At 39.0% G+C, this 24,162-nt stretch overlaps 1 protein-coding gene and 1 long non-coding RNA gene across 8 annotated transcripts in view; one reads left to right on the forward strand and one right to left on the reverse strand.

The window, feature by feature from the left end:
* Window positions 1-24,162, forward strand: part of usp6nl (USP6 N-terminal like) — a 96,454-nt gene that overhangs the window by 42,290 nt on the left and 30,002 nt on the right. For 4 of the 5 annotated variants that reach the window (XM_067582102.1, XM_067582103.1, XM_067582101.1 and 1 more), the window contains one exon: window positions 20,109-20,182. In XM_067582102.1, coding sequence (XP_067438203.1) covers window positions 20,109-20,182 — 74 coding nt within the window. Of the gene's footprint in view, window positions 1-9,116; window positions 10,074-20,108; window positions 20,183-24,162 lie in introns of those variants that run through there. The other variant, XM_067582100.1, reaches the window with a different exon arrangement.
* Window positions 4,040-24,162, reverse strand: part of LOC137176055 (uncharacterized) — a 41,935-nt gene continuing 21,812 nt past the window's right edge. The window contains exons 2-4 of one of the 3 annotated variants that reach the window (XR_010925789.1): window positions 6,935-7,066; window positions 5,782-5,870; window positions 4,040-4,695 (exon numbers count right to left, since the gene is read on the reverse strand). This is a non-coding gene — a long non-coding RNA (uncharacterized lncRNA). Of the gene's footprint in view, window positions 4,696-5,044; window positions 5,871-6,934; window positions 7,067-24,162 lie in introns of all 3 variants that reach the window. The other 2 variants (XR_010925788.1, XR_010925790.1) reach the window with 2 other exon arrangements.

The following is a 24,162-nucleotide window of genomic DNA, read 5'->3' on the forward strand; positions in this document are numbered from 1 at the left end:
CCATCTTTATCTCCGTCTATCAGCCCTGCAGAGGAATTCACCTTGGCTCTTCTCTCGGCTCGGATCAATGCAGGCAGATTTAGAGATGGCCTCCAACAGATACAGGACACACACACACACACACACACACACACACACTTCTGCATAAATTCACACACTCGTCCGCGGTGCCGTGCAGACTCGCGCTGAGGTGTGATGACTAGGTGTGAGGTGTGAGCAGATTGTTGTTATCTCGTGACGAGGGAGAGACGGTGATATTTCAGTCACTTCACTCTCGGCTCAGCAGGATGGAAAACACAGCGTCCTGAGGGGGGAAGCAGCTGCTTATGTGTGTTTATGGGTGTTTTATTTAAATGGTGAAGCTTTATCATATCAACAATCACAAGAAAAGACCAGAACTAAATGCAACAAATGATTATTTTCATCATTAATTCATCAATTAATCGTTCTGCCTGTAAAATGTCAGAAAACACTATATAATGTCTTACAGCTCAAGGTGATGGTGTTGTCTAAACATATTCAGTTTACAGTCATTTATGACACATAAAACTTTAAAATCTTCACATTTGAGAAGCTGCAACAGCAAATATTTGGTGCTTTTCCTTAAAAAAAGACTAAACAATGATTGGATTTAAACAGTTGCAGCTCAACTGTGCAGCCAAAGTCTGTCAGTAACTATTAAAACACTATAAAGAGCTGCAACCTTCATTTAAGTGACATATTTCATTATGCTGGACATGGTCGCTGTGTTTTCTTCTTCTCTGCTTGTCAAACGTAAACACAAACCACCTTCCTGAGACATGCAGCGACTCTCCGGTTGTTTTTAAGATAAAATACAGCAGCTGTGTTCGTTGTAATAAAGGAATATGTTGATTGGTTTATTGATTGATGGTCAGAAACAGTTTTGATCATTGATTCTCAAACAGAAATGCGAAACATTTTCTAGCTAAAGAAGCTAAAGACGCTTTTCTAGATGATTAAATTCTCAAAGTTTTGCTTTTTCTTGCAGTTTTATATAATTGCAAGTCAAATGTTTTTACACTTTTAGACAAAATTAGCAATTTGAAGACAGAACATCAGGTTCTGAGAAGTTATTGACATTTATAGATCTAACAATAAATCAATTAATCAACAGCATAATTGATTAATTTATCAAAAATGAATGTAATTAGTAGTTACACGCCCAATATCACCCAATGCAATGTTATATGGAGGGTTGTTGGTTCAAATACTTAGACTCAAAGTGTCTTTGAGCTGCACCGATTAATCGATTGGTTGATTGACTGAAAATTAATTGGCAACTATTCTGATAATTAGATTTAAATAAGCAAATAATGGCATAAAATGTGCTTCTCACAAGTGATGATTTAACTCTTCTTTGGGTTTTGGACGGTTGGTCAAACAAAACAAGCCACATGAAGACGTCATCTGTCTCATTTTGAGGAATTATAATGAGCAAAATAATCAGTAGATTAATTGATAATGAGAATAATTGTTAGTTGTTACCTGCTACTCCAGAGAAAAACTGAGTGTTCAGTTTCTTTAAGCTGTTACATCACTGGAGGTGTTCAGTGGCCACCAGTAAAGCACGGCGTCGCTGGAAGACAAGATGCATCATGTTTTTGCAGGTTAAGAGAAAAACTTGTCAGTATATCAACTATCAGCTCAGCTACAGTCGCCTGGAGGAGCCTCGAAGCCTCGACCTCGACCCTCATTTAACGTCCAGTTCACACTAGACTAGAATTACCGGAGGACCTCGTTATAGTTTCACAATTCACCCTTCCTGTCTGCGTTTCTTTCTTTTTCATACAAGACAAAAATGTGTGTTTCAGTTCGATTTATCGAGCAAATTCCAGGGATGATCATCTCTGGACATGATTCAAATGTAGAGTCTAAAATAATATTAAAGCACTCTTTAATGATTTCTGCTGCAGCCTCAATAAATCTCAGCCTGGGAGATGAGAGAAACGGCATAAAAAAAAAAACCCTAAAAAAAAAAAACAAACTCAAACCCCAAACCACTGAGATGCTTACTCATAAGAGCTGCAGGGTGTTCGTACTCCAGGATAATCTTTTCTAGGGGTCGCTGCTCGAACTAAAGTGTGCATAAACAAATAGATATGTTGAGTTCAGTTACACAAAAGACGTAAGAACTAGAAGAAAATCACAAAATCATATGAATAAATAGAAGAAAGTACACAGCTTTGTTTCTCTGGGGCTTCATTGTTCAAATGACAAATATTTTATCAGTAATTTACTTGGAAGTCAACTTCACAGAACGTTTATTTTAGCTGGAAAGCTTCACTGTAGAGCTCATATTTAAAGAGATATGCATGTAAGAAAATAATCATTTTTTATCTCTGTCTGAAAATGGAATCATGTTATCAAACGCAACGTTAAAGGAAATAAAGTCATGACAAGTGAAAGGAAATCCAAAGCGTTCTTCTGACGTCTTTCCTGCAGAAATGGGACTGCGGACTGATCTGTCAAGCTGCCAGTTACCACTGTCACAAAAGCTCAGAGAGACAGATAAACGCCAACCGCCTAACCGCCAAATAACTTTGACCGCTTCCAAAGAGCCTGACAGGAGAGAATGTTAACGTACGACTATACTGGGATGTATCTTTTTAAAAAACGGGAGGGTCGCCTTAAAAATCCAGTATGGGTCTGGCTTTAATGTGCACATTTAGGCATCATTTGTTTGGCTAATTAAACATGCCTGGCCTCGGTTTTGATGGGACGTTATAATAGTCTGCTCGGGGTTTTGGTGAAATATGGCACTTCTCCTTTGCACAGTCATGATCTCTCCAGTTATTACAAATCACACAGGAGGACCTGCAGGTAATACGGGTCCTGTGGAGACGGGGCTTTTTCTCTGCAGCAGCATTTATCCGACGCCTGTAGAGAGAAAGAGAGAGAGAGAGAGAGAGAGGAGAGGAGAGGGGAGGGGAGAGAAGGAGCAGAGCAGTTTGGATTTATAACAAGTCTGAAGCAAGACTCTGCAGAGCTGCCAAACTGCAGGCTTCTCCTGGTCAGCACCACCACCGGCAGCTCGGTATCTCGCTGCATTATTCAGCAGCCCCGATACTCTCTCTCTCTCTCTCTCTCTCTCTCTCTCTCTCTCTCTCTCTCTCTCTCTCTCTCTCTCTCTCTCTCTCTCTCTCTCTCTCTCTCTCTCTCTCTCTCTCTCTCTCTCTCTCCTGTGGCATCTTAACACTTGACAAGAGGGAAAAAAGGCTCACTTACATATTCAATTACTGCGCCAGAAGCTTCAATTCAAACAAGGACGTGTCTGGTGTTTTGCATACTGACTTGCGAATCATCTGTAGGCATTATATGTGTGTGTGTGTATATTTCTGTGTGGACCGGAGCTTCAAGAGAAAAGCGCATGCTGTTCAGCTATGGAGGGAGGGACCGGCAGACAGTCCAGGCTCAGCGGGTGTTGGGTTGAAGCCGCCTGCTGACATCCTCGCTGTAGCAGACGGGCTAATTGCCTGCCTGTCCTCCCTAAAGGGCAAAACCGCGGCGCACTTCATAGCGCTGCTAGTCGTCGGCCTTCATGACAGAACAAAGTTCTCAAAATGCTGGGGTTTTTTTTGTTTTTTCTTAACCTCCAGCGGCTTCAGCTTTATTTGAACATCTGGGGTTTGTTTTATATTTTGTACACGGCTCATGTCAGGTTTAGCTGAATGTATTGATCCCTGCTTGCTGCTTCACACCTAGTATTATTAAATTATGTATCAAATGACTCTCTGCAGCCCGTAAAACATCATTACTGAGTTTAACCTGACGGATGAAATGGATGCTCCTCACTCACAGCAGCTACGTTAAGACTTTCTGCAAAGAAGTGATATGTTTATTACTATTACAAAGGATAACACTGTCTTATTGTCCACAAATTACATGAAAAAAAGACCAAAACCTACAATGAATTGATCCTACGAACAAGTATCACCTGCGTATCAAAAGCCTGATATGTTGCTGATACATGCACACTGCCAGAGATACTCACTAGAGCGCCAAATGTGTATTAATCCGCTGCTGAAAATAGTCCCTAACAAATGGACTATTTAATCCTGTTTCAGTAACATTTGTTAAAAACTGCAGTGCCCAGCTGTTTTAGCCTTAAGCCTTTAGCCTTTTGTGTGTGGTTGGTTTTGTTAAAGTTGATAACTTTATCCTTTTAATTATCTGAAATATTTAGTTTTTTTTTAAATTAGAGGCAATAATTAGTCTCAGAGGTTTTCTACCTCTTTGTCCTGGATGATATGTTTGAAATATACAGTACTGTGCAAAAGTTTTAGGCACTAAAAGTAAAGTGCGGATGCTTTATGTGTCAGTTAAACTCATACAAAGTGCAGTAAATGGAAGAAACTTACATGAATCACAATCAATATTTGGTGTGACAACTTTTCTTCACTTTTTCAAGGTTGTTGGCAGTTCGGTTGTTGCTGCATCTCAGCTGCTTCTGTCTGTTCATGTTAATCCCAGACTGACTCCATGATGTTGAGATCAGGACTCTGTAGGGACCAAAACCATCTGTTGCAGGACTTCTTGTTCTCTTTTTCTTTTTTTTTTTTTTTGTTCCCTGAAGATAGTTCTTTATGAGTCTGGCTGGATGTTTGGGGTCATTGTCACGCTGCAGAATACATTTGGCACCCATCAGACGCCTCCCTCGTTTTTTGTTCCACTGTTCTGCATTACATCAGACAACAGTTTGAACACATATGAAACAAATAACACATTACAATAGGCTCTTTAATATGGACAAGATCAATAAAATGCTATAATCATATCACATCATATGTGATCCCACTAACCATCCAGCCATATTACCTCTGGACACAAAGGCTGTCAACACTGGTTTACAATAAAGAGGTTTTATTTATATTTATTTACAAAAAAAAGGGTTGAAACACTAAATCCTGCATAATTCTTTATTTGGAACTCTGTTGTCATGGAGGCTTAATAAAATATTAATAATTTAGAAAAACTGCAATTCAACTACAACTACAAACCAGTCAGACAAAAGTAAATGTCCTACATGACTTAGCAAACAAATATCAGTAGCAGCTTTCAAAAACCGTCATCATGTCGAGCTTCTTCTTCTTCTCCTTGTTTCAGTCTCCGGCTGTGCGCTGAAAGCTGCTAATGTGCTCGGGTTGTTTTTTTTTTTCTGTTGCCACCCGCCCCGACTCGTCCCGTCTTGTTAATGACAAACTGGTGACGGTCATGATGTTGGCACAGGTCTCTGTGGGATGTGGTGATAACAGCCTCTCTGCGGAGCGCCGTCACAGTTTGTAAAGACAAATCGGTTGCATCTGATCAAAAACTCCGGACTGATCTTCATCCGATTAGACGCAGATTTTAAAGCTGCATACAGTCGTGTTGTTATACTTTAAATTGCAGATTTAGAAAGTAACATTCTTCTGCACGTCTCCTTGACAGCCTTAAAATGTGAATCCTTGCTTTCTACAACAATCATGATAGGCTTTCACTTCCTCCTTTTCCTGTGAATGATCAGGGAACCGCACAGCTTTGATGTCCGGAATTGCTCTCTGAAATAAAGGCGGTGTGAATTTTTTCTACCATTTGTCACGCTCCGTGTGAGACGATAACAGCTACCTGGTGGGATTTCTGGAGCTGAAACTGTGAAAGTATTCCAGCCTTCAAAACAGTACAGAAGTCAATCTGGCATTAAAAACAAAGTGATGTCATTAAAATTGAGTCTTTGGGATGTTTGCGTGCCAGAAAAACAAGGAAATGACTTCAGATTCTCACCTTAACCAGTGAGGAACCAGTAAACCAGTGAGGAACAGTGACTTTATTCACCTCCTGTGAACTTCTGTCACCTGTCCTCTGATTATCTGCTGTTTAAAAAAATAATAATGCACTTATATGTTTTATACTTTGCAAATACAGCTGTCAAGAAAACAAGTTAAAAGCAACAGCAGATCATTAAAAGAGCAGTCACAGTTTTAAAATGCGTCTACAAACAGGAGGAGGGAGGGAACGATGATTTGATCATCGCATCTGGAGCGAATGGTACCTGTGTTCAGCTCTGCCTCTCATCCGTAGCCACATTTATTCTCTTTGAACAATATAACTGCATCTAATTATATTGCATGCTGCTGTTTTGCCCGCTGACAAACACTGTGATATTGATTAATACAGTATTGTAGGAATGTGTTATTGGTGCTGTAGTTCTTTACGCTGTGTTGAGTGATAGGAGGTCGCTGCCGAGATGTAAAAGATACCAGGACTGAGATTTTAGCAATTAGCAAAGTTTATTCTATATGGAAACAAATTATAGTCATTTTATCATTTCAGATACAGTAGAAACAGCTTTAACCAGACAATGCAGCTGTGCAGTGATTCCCACAGTTCAGCTTGTAAAACATTAAAGCAGACGTAACATGCTTTTTGTGATTTTCTCCTACTTTTATACTGTTGTAATGTCGGATGTTAAACGTAGTTTAAGATCCAAAACTTGAGGTGAATGTATGTAAAAATGCTCCCTGCTAGTCAAAACCCAGGGCTTCAGTCTGCCCTGCATTTGTTTGTAAAGTTACCTCTACTTCCTCCTTGTGATGACATCAGATTGGCCGTCTGTTCTGTAGCCTTTGTTGCTAAATGTGTTGTTCAGATATATTTAAGAAGTTTTAATTTCAAGTAAAGAACAAGAAAAAAAAGTGAAATCCTGTTACTATAGTTTGTTTAATTAGCCTCTGGAGCCGGCTGAAGCTTCCTGAAGCTGACCAATCAGAACAGAGTGAGCTCATCGGGAGGCGGGCCTTAAAGAGACAGGAGCTAAAACGGCCTGTTTCAGACAGAGGCTGAACTGAGGGGCTGCATAAAGAGCAAGTAGAAGATAAATAAGGAGTTTTTAACTGGAAATCATGCAAAGATATTCCAGTAGAATATAAATATAGACCTGGAAATGTGCAGAATATGTCCTCTTGAATGAAGATCTTGGAAACAGTTGGAAAGATTTGCTCCAACTGTTAGCATTTCTTTAGTCTTGGTCTCCCAATCTTCTGATAATTCTTCTGTCCCTGGTCTGTTTCTGTAGTTAAGATGTTAAGACAGGGGATAAAATAGAGAGAGGAGATAATTTCCACTCCTTTTCGCTTCCTAGATTGACTAACAATAGCAGAGACACTACAAACATGACATGAAGAACAACAAACATCTCATAATGAAACACACTCCTACACAAGCAGGTAGTCATAGTTAAGATATGATTGGACCAACGTGATACTAATCATACCTCCAGTTTCATTTTCCTTGAACAAGTAGAAAACTGCTACTGGGGAGATAATGTGGCTTATCTCCCCAGTATGCGTCATAAGAATATTGTTTGTCGATGACTATGTGTTGTATTGAAGCAACAGAATTGAAGCTGGACTTATTTTTCAGTGCAGTTACACAAGTCAAAGCAGGTTTTTAAACTTCTCAGTTATTTCACATGACCTGTTGCCCGTTCTGAGCCTTCTACCTTATGCTTTTTGGATTTTGTTGTTATTTCATTCAAAAACATTTAGGTCAGAGGTATGTTTTTTTTTTTTTTGCTATTCCTCAGTAGTTTTTGTTTTGCCTCACAGTGCCAGGACGTCCACCCACTCACCACATTCATGCCTGTTTGCATCTGAGATACAGAACTGGAAGGCTGGAAACAGATAGGGGAGTTAAAGTTGTAAAAGTGCCAGAAAATAAAAGAGAGAAAAACACATTTGGAAGAAGAGCAGGCTGCATTTAAAGAACATTATAGACAGAATTTATTGTCTTGTGTTTGCTAAAATACTGAAATATTCTTTCAGGTGTGCAACAAGATCTTTGTCTAAATATAACCTATAGCATGATACAGTAGCTTTTTTGCATATTTTTTTCTATTTATTTTTAAATTGTTGGACATATTTTGGTCACAATTGTTGACATAATTCAGGCTCTTAATGGGAGCTGACCCCGCTAGGAGATACAGTGACCATATTCGTTGTGCTCTACTGACGAGAGCATGTCATAGTTTTGTATAACCAAAGAGGAAGTAGATACAAGGTGTTTTCCCCCCCTTTTTTAGCACTCTGGTTGCACTCCAGTTTGTAGCTAGACAGCTAGGCTCCCACCGTCTGGAAGCTAGTCAACCTCGCTTGCTAACATTAGCAGTGATTTCCACTTGACGTCATTTGTCTTGCATGTAATTTCAACACCTGCTGAGTCATCGACAGCTTCTGCACCCTCAGTGTTGTGTTCTAACTACTGTAGCGTTCCTGCCTTCCTTTCATGGGTCCAGTTGTGGTGACGATTAAATGACCAGACTTTCAAAACTCACAGCAACATGTCGAGTTGTCGCAGTTGGAAAAGCTGCAGGTTCAATTAATAAAATGAATGATGGCTGAAATGATTTCAGCTGCTTCAGTTTCAGGGTCCTGGTTACTGTGTCACACTGTCTTGGCTTTTCTGGGACACTTGAACAGAACGGACCCATTGTTAATGTTATTAGTGACACCTGTGCTTTTTTTTCCTATGATTACAAGTCAAAATGTCTGCTGTGAAAAAGGTCTAAGCCCCTTTCAGCTCGTTAACTGAATTAAAAGTGGCCGCCCACACAGACATCGACCAATTACGGACAAATTACGGTCTTGACATTGTCAGTTGGAACCAAAAATTCATTACAAACACTAACGTAGTGGGCGCTATCAATGCAAAATGAAAAGTAAGATTCAAATCTCTTCCTTTTGTTGATCACAATCTGACCAATTAAATCCACGAATCAAAACCATGGAGATACTTTCAGTTTGACATTTACAGTTAGTTGTTAAATGTGATGTTTTGTCTGATTGATTTGAATAATTTTTCTAGTTTCACTATCTAATTATCTGATTTTCTTTCTGACGTGCATGAAATTGCACCTGAGATTTGTGTTTTATGGCATGAAACTGGTCAATAAAGGTAGTAAAGTACAAACTGTTTGCTCTCCTGGCCATCCAAAATCCATCCATACCAAATATAGATGTGGATTAAGTGGACTTCCAGAAAATGGAAGTGACGCCTGAAAGCAGTAAACCCCCCCACCCCCACCCCACCCCCCACCCCTCGCCCTTCTCCTCTCTCCTCCTGCCGTTGTGACCCTGGAGCTTCAGAAGTGATAACAGCACTTCAGTCCCATCCGCCGACTCTCCCCTCACTAACACAGATATTTCCTGTAGCGATGCAGCGAGGAGATAGAACCAAGATATGACAGAGAGAGAGAGAGAGAGAGAGAGAGCGTCTTTTGTCTTTCATTTTCCTCAGCATGTTGCTCATTTTCCAGCCCCACCCTCCTCCTCCTCCTCTTCCTCCTCCTCGTCTCTGATACGCCGCATCACAAGACCCTTCATGGTACATCACGTCCATTTTTATAATGAAGTTTTAATGGAAACTGTTTATCATGGAGCTGTCATCATCATCTGCTTCCTTCAGTTTTCTTCTCTTTTCCCAACTTCCACTATTAGATGCTTTACTTGAAAAAAAAAAGAAAGAACATTTTTTTACATAAATTATCACATTGTTTATGGATAAAACTACTATGAAAGACAGAAAGAATTTGACCCTTTTCTTTTTGTGACATTTCGACAAAACTTCTGGTCAGTTGGCTGGAAACAGCGATTCTCTCTGTCCTTTTTCTCTCTGATTCTACTCTGATTTATTGAATGGGGCTTGTTGTTGTGTTGTTGTGTTTGGGTGGGGAATGTTGTGAGTGGGACTGACTTTCTCCTGAAGTCAGATTTCCTTCTGTCTCCGTCCGTCTCTCCTCTCCTCTCCTCTCTGTATTCCCTCCACAGAAACAAACAGTAGCATTGTGACGGCAGTGAGTGAACTCAGCGTCTCTCTCTCTCTGATCTCACTTCTCTTTGCTCTCTTGCTCATATTTCCTCTCTTTCCGTCGGGGCCGTGCAGCAGCAGTTGGGTAGTTGACAGTGATGGGATGAGCTAGTTCAGGCTGTCTCTCGGTGTGTTGGACCCAGTTGAACTGTGACCGATGCGGACTAAAGCGCTGACACGCTTGGAGGATCCGCTGGATGGCTTGAAAAGAGGTAAAAGATGAAAAGATGACAGTCTACTCTCTCCGGGGTTCGGAGATGAACGTTTTGCTGAAGTTTGGCAGTGTGCTTGTTTTCTGTTGAGAGGTGAAAAGTTTCCTCTCACTGGTGGCCGATTCTGATACGATGAAACAGTTTGTTTATAGATTTGATGGGAAGCTTTTAACAGAATTGATTCTTTTTTTGTTTGTGATGAACATTTTTGTTTCACTCAGAATCTATTTGTTTACCTAATCAGGATTTATTTATGTCTAAAACTTGTGTGATCACTTGTCTAGCTGGTGAGGAGAATATAATGACAGCAGTGATATTTAAATATTTAATATCGTCTGATTTTATTCAAGAATGTCATGATGTGTATTGACTCTTGAGCTGCAATGATTAATCGATTAGTTGCCAACTTTTAATTTAAGTGACGTTAATTGACTATTTTGATAGTTGATTGATTGTTTGTAGGTGTTTTTTGAGAAAAAACGTCCAAATTCTTTGATTCCATCTTCTCAACTCTGAATATTTTCTGGTTTCTTTAGTTCTTTTTGACGTTAAACTGAATATCTTTGTATTGTGGACGAAACAAGACATGTGAGGTCGTCGTCTTGGGTTTTGGGAAACAGTGACTGACATGTTTCACCATATTCTGACTTTTTAGAGACCAAACAATTAATCTTTTATTTAAGAAAATAATCGACAGATTAATCGATTATGAAAATAATTGTTAGTTGCAGCCCTAATTGGTCCTCAAAAACTCTGCATTTTGCTGGACTGTAGTATTTTTCATTTCAAAGTAAACATATATCAGTATTGAATTATTTTTATTTACTAAAATTCCTGAAATATGACATGAGATGGCTGTTATTTGATGGGTTTCCGTAGACTATGAAACATCAATGAAAGTGTCTTTATAAACCTCATTTATCCATCTGGCGCCACCAACAGGTCAAAATTACCTGTAAAACTAATGATTTGAGTTTTTCCACTCTGCTTTGAGATTAATGTTAAAATATTATCTTCAGCTAACATGCTAAACAAGAGCATGTTATATTAACACGCTTACATTAACATGCTAACGTGCTGATGTTGTGAATGTATTGACAAACCGGCGCAGCTCTGTACACCGATGATGTCACCCAACAACAAATAATTAATGAGGAAACGGCAGATATTTCACAGCGAAGCATCGTGTGCTACACTGTGCTTCTAAATATTATACAGTATGCTAACATTAGCATGCAGATAATGGTGTACTGTGAAGTGTCTGCAGTTGCCTCATCAGTTGTTTATTGTTAAATGGGTGACATCATTTACTCTGTTTGTGCATGTAGTGAATTGCAGTGACCTGCCAACACAACAGCACAGTAAATTCTTATACTCCACGTTAGCATGCTAAATGTAGCATCTAGCTTAAATAGAAAAGACTGACAAAGTCCAGTTTAGACTGAAAGTTGGGTGAACTTCATGTAGTAAATGCTATTTAAATAAAATAATAATAATTATATCAACATTTATAAAGTGCAGACAGTGGTTACAGTCTTTATACATTTAGCTTTGTGTAGCAACAGCATAAAGTTTTTTCCGACTGTTATTCTGCTTTTTAACGTTAAAACAAGATTCATTAATGATGCAGTTTGGATGCAGGATGAATGAAAAAGTGCTGCAGACTACAGACTGTGGAATGTGGAAGTTAATTATTTGTCTGTAAACCACACTTTGGTTCAGGATGGTTGCAATCTTTGATTAGTGGTTGTCTTCCAGAGGTCACGTGACGTTTATGTGGTTGAGTTCAGGTTTGAAATACAGACGGGGAGAGGCAGAATGATTGTTTTGGAGGCACAGTAATACCACATAATAGTGTGCTGTGAAGTCTGCAGTTGACTCATCAGTTGTTTGTTAAGTGTGTGACATCATTTGGTCTGTGTGTGTGTGTGCGTGCGTGTGTGTGTGCAGAGCTGCATTGTTGTGTCAACATCTCAGACATGTCTTATTCAAAGGTGCTAAATGTTGCAGTTTATCGTCAATGAACAGCATCGTCTGTTCATTATTTAAAATGATACACATAGAATTCAATACTTCCAGGTTGTTAAACTCAAATTTGACAGGTTGACATTGACTTTAGTAAACGGAAGCCAAAATGTAAGAGAGCGTTTTGAATTAGGGAATCACAGGGTAACTTAAGGTATGATGCTATCACAACATGTTGAAGACAATGGTGGGTTTCAGTGGTGTCTTTCTACAGGAGATTATACAAAATGTAAAAAAAAAAAAAAAAAAAAAATATATATATATATATATATATATATATATATATATATATATATATGTACAGTGTATTGCAATATCTGTACAGCTAAAAGGAAAACATACAGTAGAGCACTACCAAATTACAAGTTTCAAAGTGAGAAAACACAACCAAATATACAGAAACCCTCTGCAAAAAAGACAGAAAATGCTACCAAATATACAGAAACCCGCTGCAAAAAACAGAAAATGTGACCAAATATACAGAAACCCGCTGCAAAAAACTGAAAACACGATCAAATATACAGAAACTCGCTGCTAAAAAACAGAAAACGCAACCAAATATACAGAAACCAGCTGCTAAAAACAGAAAACACAACCAAATACGGAAACGGAAATCAAACAAAAGTTTCCAGGGCACATTAAAAAGCGTTTCTGTATTTGCTTGTGTTTTCTGACGTTCCATTTGAATGTGTTTTCTACATGTTTAGTAAACACAAAGTGGGACATGAGTCACTGGGATGCTGTCAGTGTTTGAGTCTCCAGAAGGGCCCTGGTGTCAGCTGAAGTAACACAACAGCTGAGTCAAGTGAAGCGTAAGTGTGTGAGAACAAAAGACGGGAAATTAGCTCTTCTCCAATCACACTCTCAACCATTATTACTGTTTTTATTGTTATTCCTCTTTCTGTGCTGATAGCATCCTTAAGAGAGCCAGAAATAGGCAAAAAAAATCGGTCGGAGGGGAGCGAAGAGCCGTTAACAAGTGACGACTCCTTAACATAAAGAACAAAGAGGCCTAATTACAGCAGCCAAGAGAGAGCTTTGGGAGAGAAGAGGAAACCAGAAAGGTTGTGATTATGCTTGTTGCTCATTGTCAATTGTAGCTTTTAACTGCAATGATAATGAGGAACAAACACAAATAAACCCCTGAGATGCTTCCTGTCACGTGGCGTGTACTGTAACGGTCGCCAGCTGAATTAGAAATGTCTCAGCTGCACGTTTCCTCCAGATTTTTGCCAATTTTGTTGCATTTTACTTGCAAAGTTCAATAAGGCATTTAATGGATCATATCTTGTATAACTACCAGCATCCACTGTATTGTTTGTGTATCTCTGCTAGTGTTTGATTGCCTCTTGCACCCGCAGCGTGTAGGACACTACTGGGTCATTTGAGAATAAAAAACAAGGAATGTTGTTGTAATAAAAAGTAAAAACCAAGAAATTACAAGACTTTACATTTCTCTGTGAAGCTTTGAAATTGTTTTCAAGAAATCAACCATCTCACTAGCTCAGGTTGAAGCTTCAAGGTGCTTGTCTGATTAACATTTCCTCACAATTTTCTATCATAGAAGACAAACAAAAAACCGGTTAATTGATATGATTACTTAATGTCTATGAAGCAGAATAGCTTGAAAGGTTTGACCTCGCTTCTCTCTCATTGGCTGTTTGGGGTCCTATTACATAACATGCAGTGTTCATTATCTCCTGCACTTATAGTTGAGCTGATAGTATCGCTGGCCGAGTCTCCTCGTCTGGCGTCACATAAACATAAAGACCATATTCTGACCCTGAAGTACAAAAAAAAACAATATATATATTGATGGCTTTAGTTCTTCCTGCTGTGAGTGCTGGCAGTTCAGATGGGATTGTTTGAATGATGCACTTCAAGAAGTCGGTGAAGCAGTAAACAAACGTCAACATCACGTAGACAACATCCTAACTTCAGAATTCACCTCAACTCTTGACACTTCTTGTGCTACTTATACAAACTGTCAACAGTTTTTCTCAATGTTCAGTATCTGGTGATGAGGGGGAAAAAAGCCTTTGAGCTCGTACTAGTGACGTTCTGTCAGAATAACGGGTAACGGCACCTGAAGGAAGCTGTAATAGCCTCCCTCACCACCGTAGAATAACTCCTCCAGTCAGACAGAAGAGGAGGATAAAAGATGGGAAAAAAAGAGATATTCTGTTGTTTTTTTTATATACTTGTCAACATTTTTTTCATTATCAGAGCTTCAAATGTGCAACAACAACTTTTCACTTTGTTGTTAACGAGTGAAAACGTGAATATCACAATTATCTTTAAGGGGAAGTTCCACCAAACTTCCTGAATCCTCGATGTGTCGTGATGGTTTCAGACGAGCGTTCATGCATGAATACTTCTGGCTCTTTTAGCGCTGACAGTAATTCCCACGTGACCTGAATGCAGCATGAAGAGTAGGAGTGAAGGGCAGAGCAGTGGCGGCGGGGGGGACGACGACAGGGCAGCGTCCAGCTGGCCAGGCGGGTGACGTACAGTACGGGGACATTTTAATCGCAGCAGGATGGGGACAGTTAGCCGGAGCTGACATCGGCCTCACCGCTGGGGACTGACTGGCAGCTGAGAGCGGAGGAGGTGAAAGGTCAGCTTGATTGGATGGGGGGGGGGGGGGGGGGGGGGGAGTTTCTGGCCTTGAAATGAAGGATAAGCAGGATGACAAGGAATAGAGGTTGTCCTTTTGAAGGAATAATCCGCCCTCAGATCCTGTTAAACCGCTTGATGTTGTGACCTATAATTGTAATTTAGGTTCTTAGAACGAGCTTAGTGTCTTAATATAAAGACAAAGTGTTTAATAGCTTCTGGTATTTTATCGTGACCTTGCACGCAGTAGAGAAAATTGGAATTTTTTCCCATCAGTGCAAAATGGCAGATATTAAGTAGATATCAAGTGTTTGTTCTTGTTGAAATTAAACTTTTTTAAACCTCTTCATAGTGATTTTTCATGACAACCACAAACCAACATCCACACAAACATCTTTTTCAGCTAAAAATGGCACCACAGACGTCTGTAATAGGGATTTATTTTGATGGATGTACAAAATAACCAACACTGAGGTAAAATAAATGATTTAATCTCAATATTTATTAAAAATATGATGGCCTGTTCTCGGCTTATTTGCAGATAAATACTTAACAAGGCAAAAATTACATATGCCACTGGTGAAATGATTTTTCTTCCCCTTCATGTTAATATTGCCTCGTTTTGTATGTGTTGAAACGTTATTAAAAAAAAGGAAATTAAACAAATGGAAATAAAGCTGAGGGTGGTGATGCACATCCTTTGGGAACCGCTGGACTTCAATAAGCAACTAACATAGTCAAAATGTAGATTTTAAAGAATAATTTCATCATTACCCTCCAATTAAAAACAATTATAAATCTGACCAGACATTTAATGCCTCATGTACATGACAGTTTTCACTATGAGAAGCCACAGACACATTAAGTTTGATGCCCAGTTCTAAAAAAAAATCAACAGGCTTAAAGCTGGACTGTGTAACCTTTGCCGCAAATGGTTGAATTTCCCTTCATTCTCTAATATTCTCTTTCTTTACAGTAAATTAATCTTCATCTTTATCTGTAATTAACTTAAACGTGGTGACACAAGTAGACAGGAGGCTTAAAGTCAACTGACTTACTCATTAATATCCGTTTCACAACATGCATTTTAAAGTTCAACTTTAGCTAACATCAGCCACCATCAGCTACAGGTTATTGCTGCCCTTAAGCAAAAACATCCTGTAAACTTTAAGTCAAAAAGGGGGGTCTTCTTCTACAATTGTCTAATAAATCCTCGGGGACCCACGACAAGTGCGACCAGAGCTCTCGGCCACAAATAAAAACATACACACACACACACACACACACAATCTCCGTCACGGCTGCCAATGTGATCCTTGAAGCATGAAAAGGGGTTTAATTGCATTTAGCTTAAGTCAGGCCACTGTGGAATACTAATATGGCTGTAAGGGGTTCAGATTTAAGGCTAAGCTTCAGTGCAAAGAAAAGGCTGAATCCCATTTCCTCCCCGATTCCTCTCTGCCTCTCACTATGGGAACCACAGGGCCTCCTGGGGTGGAATTCCCAGCAGAAAAAGGCTTTACTGTATTTGTTTATTTGCCCCAGACAGTTTGCCCTGTTGTGTACGGACTGCCCCTCCCGCCCCCGACCCCCCAGGCATCTTCTCCCGCTGTGTGTGCTCTGGGCAGCCCACAGCGACATGCCTTTCACTGACACACACCATCCTGTCATAAAAATGCCAAGTGGCTCAATAAGGAGAATGTTTGTTTCGGAGTATGTTGGAATTCCAGTCAAGCCGTCCCTCCTGTCGAAACCCCAGAGACCCGGAGAGGAAGTCGGAGAATGACTGGAGTCAAATACTTCCTGCAAATTGGCAAAAAAGAAAGGAATTATGGACATTGCATAACTGCTTGGACTCGACTGATGGAGGGTTTTGAAGGCCAAAGAAAGACATTTGAGGATAAAGTTATTCATAGTTGATAGTTAGTCCCAGTATCATCTTTAAAAGTTCAACATCAGAGGACATTTAATGTTTCTCAAACTTAAAATATTTGCAGTCTGACAGATTCTGGATTTTTCCATGAAGTAGGAGGAGATTTTTTTTGCGATTTTGAACAGTTAAAACTGAACTCATCATGTTTAAAATTAAAAGATTTTCTGTTTTGTGGCCAATCTGGATCCACATAGCAACTAACGCTCTAAATGTTAGATGCAAAAAGTTGTGCAAATGTAAATGATGCAAATGTTACATAGCAATGTTAAAATGCTAGCGTTTACTTCAGCGTAAGTCATTTTTTCTTATATGTAGTGTTAAAATGATAGAGATGTTAAAGGACAGGTTCACAGTTTTTCTAGTGTTTCTTAAAACAACAGTCATACTGGCTGTTAAAAGATCCTTCAAATGTGATTTCAATGGAAGTGATGGAGGCCAAAATCCACAGTTTGTGCAAAAATGCATTTAAAAGTCTCTGTGAAGCTTATATGAGGTTTCATCAGTCTGAGTTAGTCATATCAAGTGGATATCAGACACATTTACAGTCTTTTTAGCATAAAATTCCCTCTTTGTGTTTCCCTGTTGAGCTGCAGGTGGAAGTATAGTAACAAAAAGAGGAACTTTGGCACTAAAAAGACTGTAACGTTGAAAGATATCTACTTGATTTGACTCATTTGGACGCTGAAGCTTCATATTAGCTTCAGATAAACTTTTTCATTCATTGTTGCACAGGAGGACTGTGGATTTTGTCCTCCATCACTTACATTGTAAGTGCATTATGAAGGGATCTTCTGATGGTCAGTATGAACAGGAGGAATGATTACAACAAGAAAAACATGTTTCATGTTCATTTGTAACTGACTGTTGGTTTAAGACAGACAAAATTGTGAACCTGTCCTTTAATGGTAGATTTCAAAAAAGCGCCCCTATACAAGACAGAAATTCAAGATTATATAATAATGTAGTACCTTAAGTGTTCCTAATCTCCTAACAAATTTTCATTAATCAAATTACTAAAATCTGCTCGGGCCAGAAGCCCATTTTGCCCTGATGTTAGTCCATGTCAGTATGTTGTACAGTAGGTCAAAGATGAACCAGGAGGTCTGTCTGTTTACTGTGATGGAGACAGTCTGGGGAATAATTTTGCCTTTTTTTTCTTCCAAAAGAGTTTTTTGTGATGTCGTCATGTTCTCAGATCTCAGCAGTTAACTCTGTCAGTACATAGGTATCATAAATTATATGAAATGTGGTCAAACCTGCAAAAATAAGATCAAACTTGTGATAAAATGGAATCATCTGTATCCCATTTTATTAGTAAAGAATAATGACAGATGTGTGTTGATGCAGGATGTCATACAGCTGTCGATAAAGCTTAATTTTCAAATATGACAGTAAAAGTTCCATCAGGATTCTACTGTTTTTTTAGCATATTTGGATGTTTATCACTATATTTCCGCCATAAAGAGTCTTGTTCAGCCAGCTGCCTGCAGACTGTTTCTCCCTGTGTTCAGGTATGATTCATCGTACGCCTCCATTACTACGTGCCACACACTCTATTCAACATAAACACAACATGACCCGACTTAATGGAGTGTGTGCCAGCTTTGTTAACACACATCCGATGTTTTGGAGCCTCCCATGGATGGCTGAATCAGGAAGTGTGTGTGTGTGTGTGTGTGTGTGTGTGTGCGTGTATTTGTGTGTGTGTGTATTTGTGTGTCTGTGTGAGCGGCGGCCTGTGACAGATCTCTTCCAATAATAAACACAAAGACAGTTTGGAAACTATTGTTGGAAACGCTCGTTTACAATCGCGACTTACACGGAAAGGTGAGAAGTGTCTTCTCGGTGCGTTTGTGTATGTGTGTGTAGTCTAGCAACAGTCGTAAACACATCTACACTCGCGCGCTGTGACGCGTAGGCTCGGCAAACACAGAAAACCTTTCTCTGCCTCGGTGACGTCTCGCTGTCACAGCAGCTGTTAGTTTAAAGGAGCTGCTCTCATTAGCCTCCTTCATAAAGACACACACACACACACACATTATTCTCCCAGGCTGAGGTCAGGCTGCAGTGAAGTGTTCCTGCGTGCCCGGTTTGAAGAGTGTGTGTTCAGAAATGTGTGTGTGTGTGTGTGTGTGTGTTCACGTCTGCTCTTGGCACAATGAGAGAGAGATGAAGTAACACAAAGCATGTCTGTGATGACAGAGTAATCTAATATGTGCAGCAAGGTTGATTTTAGCAAGGAGCTACAACAATTTAACACCTCATAAAACTTACAGATGGTCTATTAAAGGAGAAGACAATCCTGCAACAGTTGGCGTTCTGTGTATCCTCACCGTGAATATTTAGTTAAAAAGGTTCTGCAGGTTATCATTTTCTTATATTTGAAGTAAAGTCAGTGGTTGTTACAGTTGTTTTGAGTCATTTTTTAAGAAGAAATTATAAAAATTTCCTGTTCCACATTCTTAAATATGAATATTTTCTTGTTTCTTTAATTCTCTGTGACAGTAAACTGAATATCTTTGGATTGTGGACTGTTGGTCGGGACAAAACAAAACATTTATGGTTGTATCTTGGTCTTTGTTTGTCATTTTCTGACATTTTGTTGACCAAAAGACATCGATTTATTGAGAAAATAATCAGTAATGAAGATAACTGTTAGTTGCAGCTCTGGTTTCAGCACTCTGCTCCAGTGTTAAATGTCTTGACAACTATTGGACATATTTACATTAAATCTGGTTCACATATTCATGGTCCTCAGATCATAAATTATAATAATTTTGGTGATTCCTTGATGTTTCCTCTAGCGCCACCAACTGTTAAAAAATTCCACTTTTCCAACACAAAAATTCATTATATAATACATCTAAAACAAAGGACATTAATGCTAACATAGCATGCTAACATGCTAACATGGCTTAGTCCAAAATGATTCCCCCACTTATTCTAGTTTGCTTCATAGTGATGTTTACCATCACAGACAGGTTTTCTGTTTCTGTTAATGCCAATTCTCACATCCAAGAAAGGCTAAGAATTGCATTATGGGGTTTTTTGTAATAAGTAGCTAACATGCAAAGATGCTATACTGTGCATACATTTTACTTTAAATCCCAACACTCAAATAAAATGTTGGAAAGTCACTAGTAAGTGCACAAGGTAGCAACTAGTGCACTAAATGTTAAATGCAAAATGTTATGTAGCATGTTAAAATGCTGGTGTTAGCATGCTAATATAAACATGTAGTAGGACATCCTGGTACTTTTGGCATCAGACTTAACTTGATTTAACTTGTCTTGACTTTGTGTAAAAGCCCAGAATCATTTCTACAAACACTGAGAGTCTTGTCGCAGTTTATTGAGCGCAGCTACACAGCTGTTAAAATTTATATTGTACAGTAACTTTTTAAGACTCATTCCCTTTCTCTCTCTCTCTCTCTCTCTCTCTCTCTTCTGTTTCTTCTCCAGCGTCTGATACCGAGCAGGATGCGGCGGTGAAACTTGACCAGGAGCGGGCTGAGATAGTCGCCAAATATGACAAGGTACAGTATGAACTCCCTCCTTCATCCTGAAAACAGTTTTTACTTCCGATTGTTTTTTTTTCTTTTCGGTCATGAAGAGCCAAATTCCAGTCGCTCAGTCCTGCTGAGACTTTACCAAACTTAATAACACTGTAGTGAAATCCTGCTATAAATCTCTGCCTTATTGCCCGTGAAACACAATAATAACAGCATGCGGCATCCAGGATCTGCTACTCTGTATTTTGAATAGTTCAATGAATTTACCAAGGCTGTGATTACTGTGTAAAAGCTTCATTACTGATGCCATATTCTCAGCAAAAACCCTGTGACAGCCAACAGAAATTAACAAGTAAATTAAGCGGTTTGCAGTCAGCGAGCCACCCTGATGATCCGGACTGTAAAGCAGCTGTGTTAAAGAAGACAAAAATCTCTCCGGCCAAACTGCAGCTTTCAGAGAACAGGAAGGAAAAAGACGTGAATGGTTATTCATTAAACTAAATGGCGGGGTTCATGTGATGTCATGGGCAGGGGGTGATTATATTGGCTCAGATCCAGAGGTGGTAGTTGATTTAACACTCAGCTGTGGCAAAGTTCCTTCTTCCAGTATTGTTTTCCAGCAAAAACTCAATCTTGGCTCATCACAGTTACAGGATATTGATATCAGTGTATACTGGCAGCTCATTATTGGTTTATAACCTGCATATTTATTCATATTTGATTCTTTTTTTAAAGGGACACTCTCTTTAATAATGTCTTCTGTGGTTTATCAGTGTAGATTTTTAATAAAAAGCCAGTTTTATACACTGTAACAGTGCAGTTTGAAAGATGTGAGCATTTACCAGTCATGGATGGTTTAATACAATACACTAACAGGTTGCATTATGGGAATTGTAGGAGCTTGATCCCCAACTAGGAACTAAAAATCACAGGATATCTCGACCTCTGCTGCATCAATTCTGACCGTTCTTTTTTAAAAATGCATCTTGAAAGTCTCCCAACTTTATGGAAACACTTAATTAATAAGTAAATAATAACACTTAATTGGTGGAGTGCACCTTTAATGGGTTTTATTCTTCATGCAGTATTGTTTTCCAGAAAAAACTGATATATGAGCAGGCTGTTATTAGCCTATCAGAGGTGTAAATGTTCACTGGGCTCTTATCTTTTGTTATTAATGTCTAGTTTTTATTCTGGTCTTTACTTTGATTCATAAACAGGTGTTAATGAGTGCTGCTGTTTGGAGTAAAAGATGTGTTCAATGACTCTGTACTGATCACACATTATAGGCGGTGAAATTGAAAACAGACAGAGCAACTTCAGGCTTTAGTCTGCTTGTCCGGCGAACCATTAGCTCGCCCGACTCAAAGGTCTCTGCTATGTAATCTTCCTCCAAAAAATGTTCACTGCAAACCCTGAAGTCTTTAGCGCCGCTGGCCAGCGCAGCAGTAAGCTACTGTTCTCCGTTTCAGTGGCAGTTTTATGAAAATGGACTATTTTGAGCTTTGAGTAGCAGGAGTAACACACTAGTGGCCTCTTTTTTGTCTTTTTCTGTCATGTAGCTCCCCAGTTTCTACCTCTCACTGTCTCTACTGTTGTATCTGTTGAACTGACCCAACCCCGTGATGTCATAGTACTGCAATATGGCGGCGCCCCTTGCCACGAAAGATATAACATGGCAAGGGGCGCCTATATCTTATATTATATAAAGATATATAATATAAGATATAATTCTCTTTTTATATGTTTATATATTTGTCATGTTTGCTATATAATTGTTGATTAGAGTGGAAATCCATTAGTAGGGCTTCATATCCACTTTAATGTCTTGTTTTTTTATTGAGATGTATCTGATGTATTAATCAGGATAAAAGGAATGTCGTTAAAATGTAACTTTCAGCCATCAGCCCTTAAACTCTGCAAGTTTCTGTCTTCTAGTATATATAAATTAACTTCTGTGTAGCGAATTTAGACAATAACTCTTCATAGTTTCCCTGCTCTGTGTGTATGTGTGTGTGTGTTGATGTGCTGTACGTTTCTTGAGTGACACCTCTATTTCACAGCCTGGCGGTATCAGTCAGACCAGCCCACCACGCTCGGTTTGTAAATTAGTCTTTTTAATTTAGTCCAGCAGGCTGCATAATCAAGCTGCCTCATTAAGAGTGAAGAGACCATGGAGAGAGGAGATGATGGAGGCGTGTGTGTATTTTTTTGTGTGTGTGTGTGTGTGTGTTTTTGTGTGTTAGTGTCTTGAGTGTTTTGGCGAGGCGAAATGAGGCACAATCGGAGTTAAATCAGTGTCATTGTCACCGTCTAGGATGGGAGGAGTTTAATGGAGTCGGTTATCACGCCGCCACACTCCTGCGACCACACACACACACACACGCCGCTCGTCGTTTCACACCAGCCAGCGTTCATTTGTGGATATTAAAAATGATTTCTTGTCTTTGTAGAGTGGGCAGCAATGAAGAGTTTAGTTTCCAAAGGACATATCCACTCAGGCTTGACTGCTGTCTGTTGTTTTTTGGGTTTTTTTTTTACGGCTGGCATTGACGCTGATATTTTTGGATTGAGGCCACTGATAGCAGATATTTAGAGCCAATATTGAATTTACAACATCTTTAGGCGTTGTTGGGATCAGACCAAAATGTCAAATCTATTCATGTTCAGGTCTTCACATTGAGGCCTAATTTAAAGTTTTGTAATTCTTTGCTATAATGTCTTGTTCTGTTTGGGTTTTTTTTAGCCATGCTAGCGACATGGCTCTAGGAATGTCACTTTGGTTCAGACTGAAATATCACAACAACTATTGGATGGATTACCATGTAATTTGGTTTAGATATTCATGTCTGGTCATAATTTAAATTAGTCTAATACTTTAACCCACATTAACTCATTTTCTTGGCCACCTAAGGGCAGCAGAAACAAGTAGTGAACACAACAAGTTGATATGTTGAACTTGTTAGCAAACAGTTGTTTATTTCCACAACCAGCAGTTACGGAGCAACATTATCATTCATTACGAGTCGTGTTTCTGTCCACCTGGTGAATGTAAGTTCAATATTCACTCTCTTTTAGCTCTGTTTTTGCTCTCTACCGACTCCTGAGGGAAATATCTGGCTCTTTAGCTGCTAAATGCTCCACTATGTTCACCAGCTAGTCTACAGCTAACTGTGTCTGTTTGGTGCTGAGCAGGTAGTGTACAGTGGCTTTTTAGAGCTTTTTCTCTGAAAACGACCCTATGAGAGCGCTGAGAGTGAACCAGAACAGTAAAGATGCAGCCAGACAGATAAACAATGAGCCGAAACTTGCTATAAAGCTCCATAAAGCCAACAGGAGCTGCAGAGTCACTAATAATTCTCTGTAGGTTCATCACTACGAGCTACAACCAACATATTACACACTGACAGCTATTATAAAAAATATTGGTTATAGCCACTGTAAGGTTATCACCAAATATCTGCTAAACTAATAACTTTCCCAGCAGCCTCAGCTGTACTTTGTGTTTAGTGCTAATTATCAAATGTTAGCATGCTAACAAACTAAGGTGTTTAACATTGTAAACACTGGCTGCCAAACATTAGCATAGTAGCATTGAGTAGATTAGCATCCTAAAGGTAGCATTTTTCTGTAGACCCTTACTCTTAAAATTTATTCAATTTTTAGACTTTTTTCAAACCTTTAACTCTTTGTAATCTTTAATAATTTTAGTAGTTTGTGTTGCTGTTTTGTGCTAGAAAACATTTTCTTCAATATAAGTAAAGATATTATTAATGTTTGAATGAATGAATTCTACTATAAGTCATGTTTGTCATATTAGAAGTGGCAGACAGTGTATAAATATATAAAAATTTTAAAAAGTGATATCCAGTATTGGCTTTATATAACTGTCAAAACCTAAATGCATTTGCAAACATGCACTCTTTGACTCACTGGTATCATAAATTTAAAATGACTTTCGGTTCTTAATATTTTATGATTAAACCTAGATGTTCTAGATTTTG

The sequence above is a fragment of the Thunnus thynnus genome, chromosome 23 (assembly GCF_963924715.1).
Source record: "Thunnus thynnus chromosome 23, fThuThy2.1, whole genome shotgun sequence".
Classification (NCBI taxonomy): domain Eukaryota; kingdom Metazoa; phylum Chordata; class Actinopteri; order Scombriformes; family Scombridae; genus Thunnus; species Thunnus thynnus.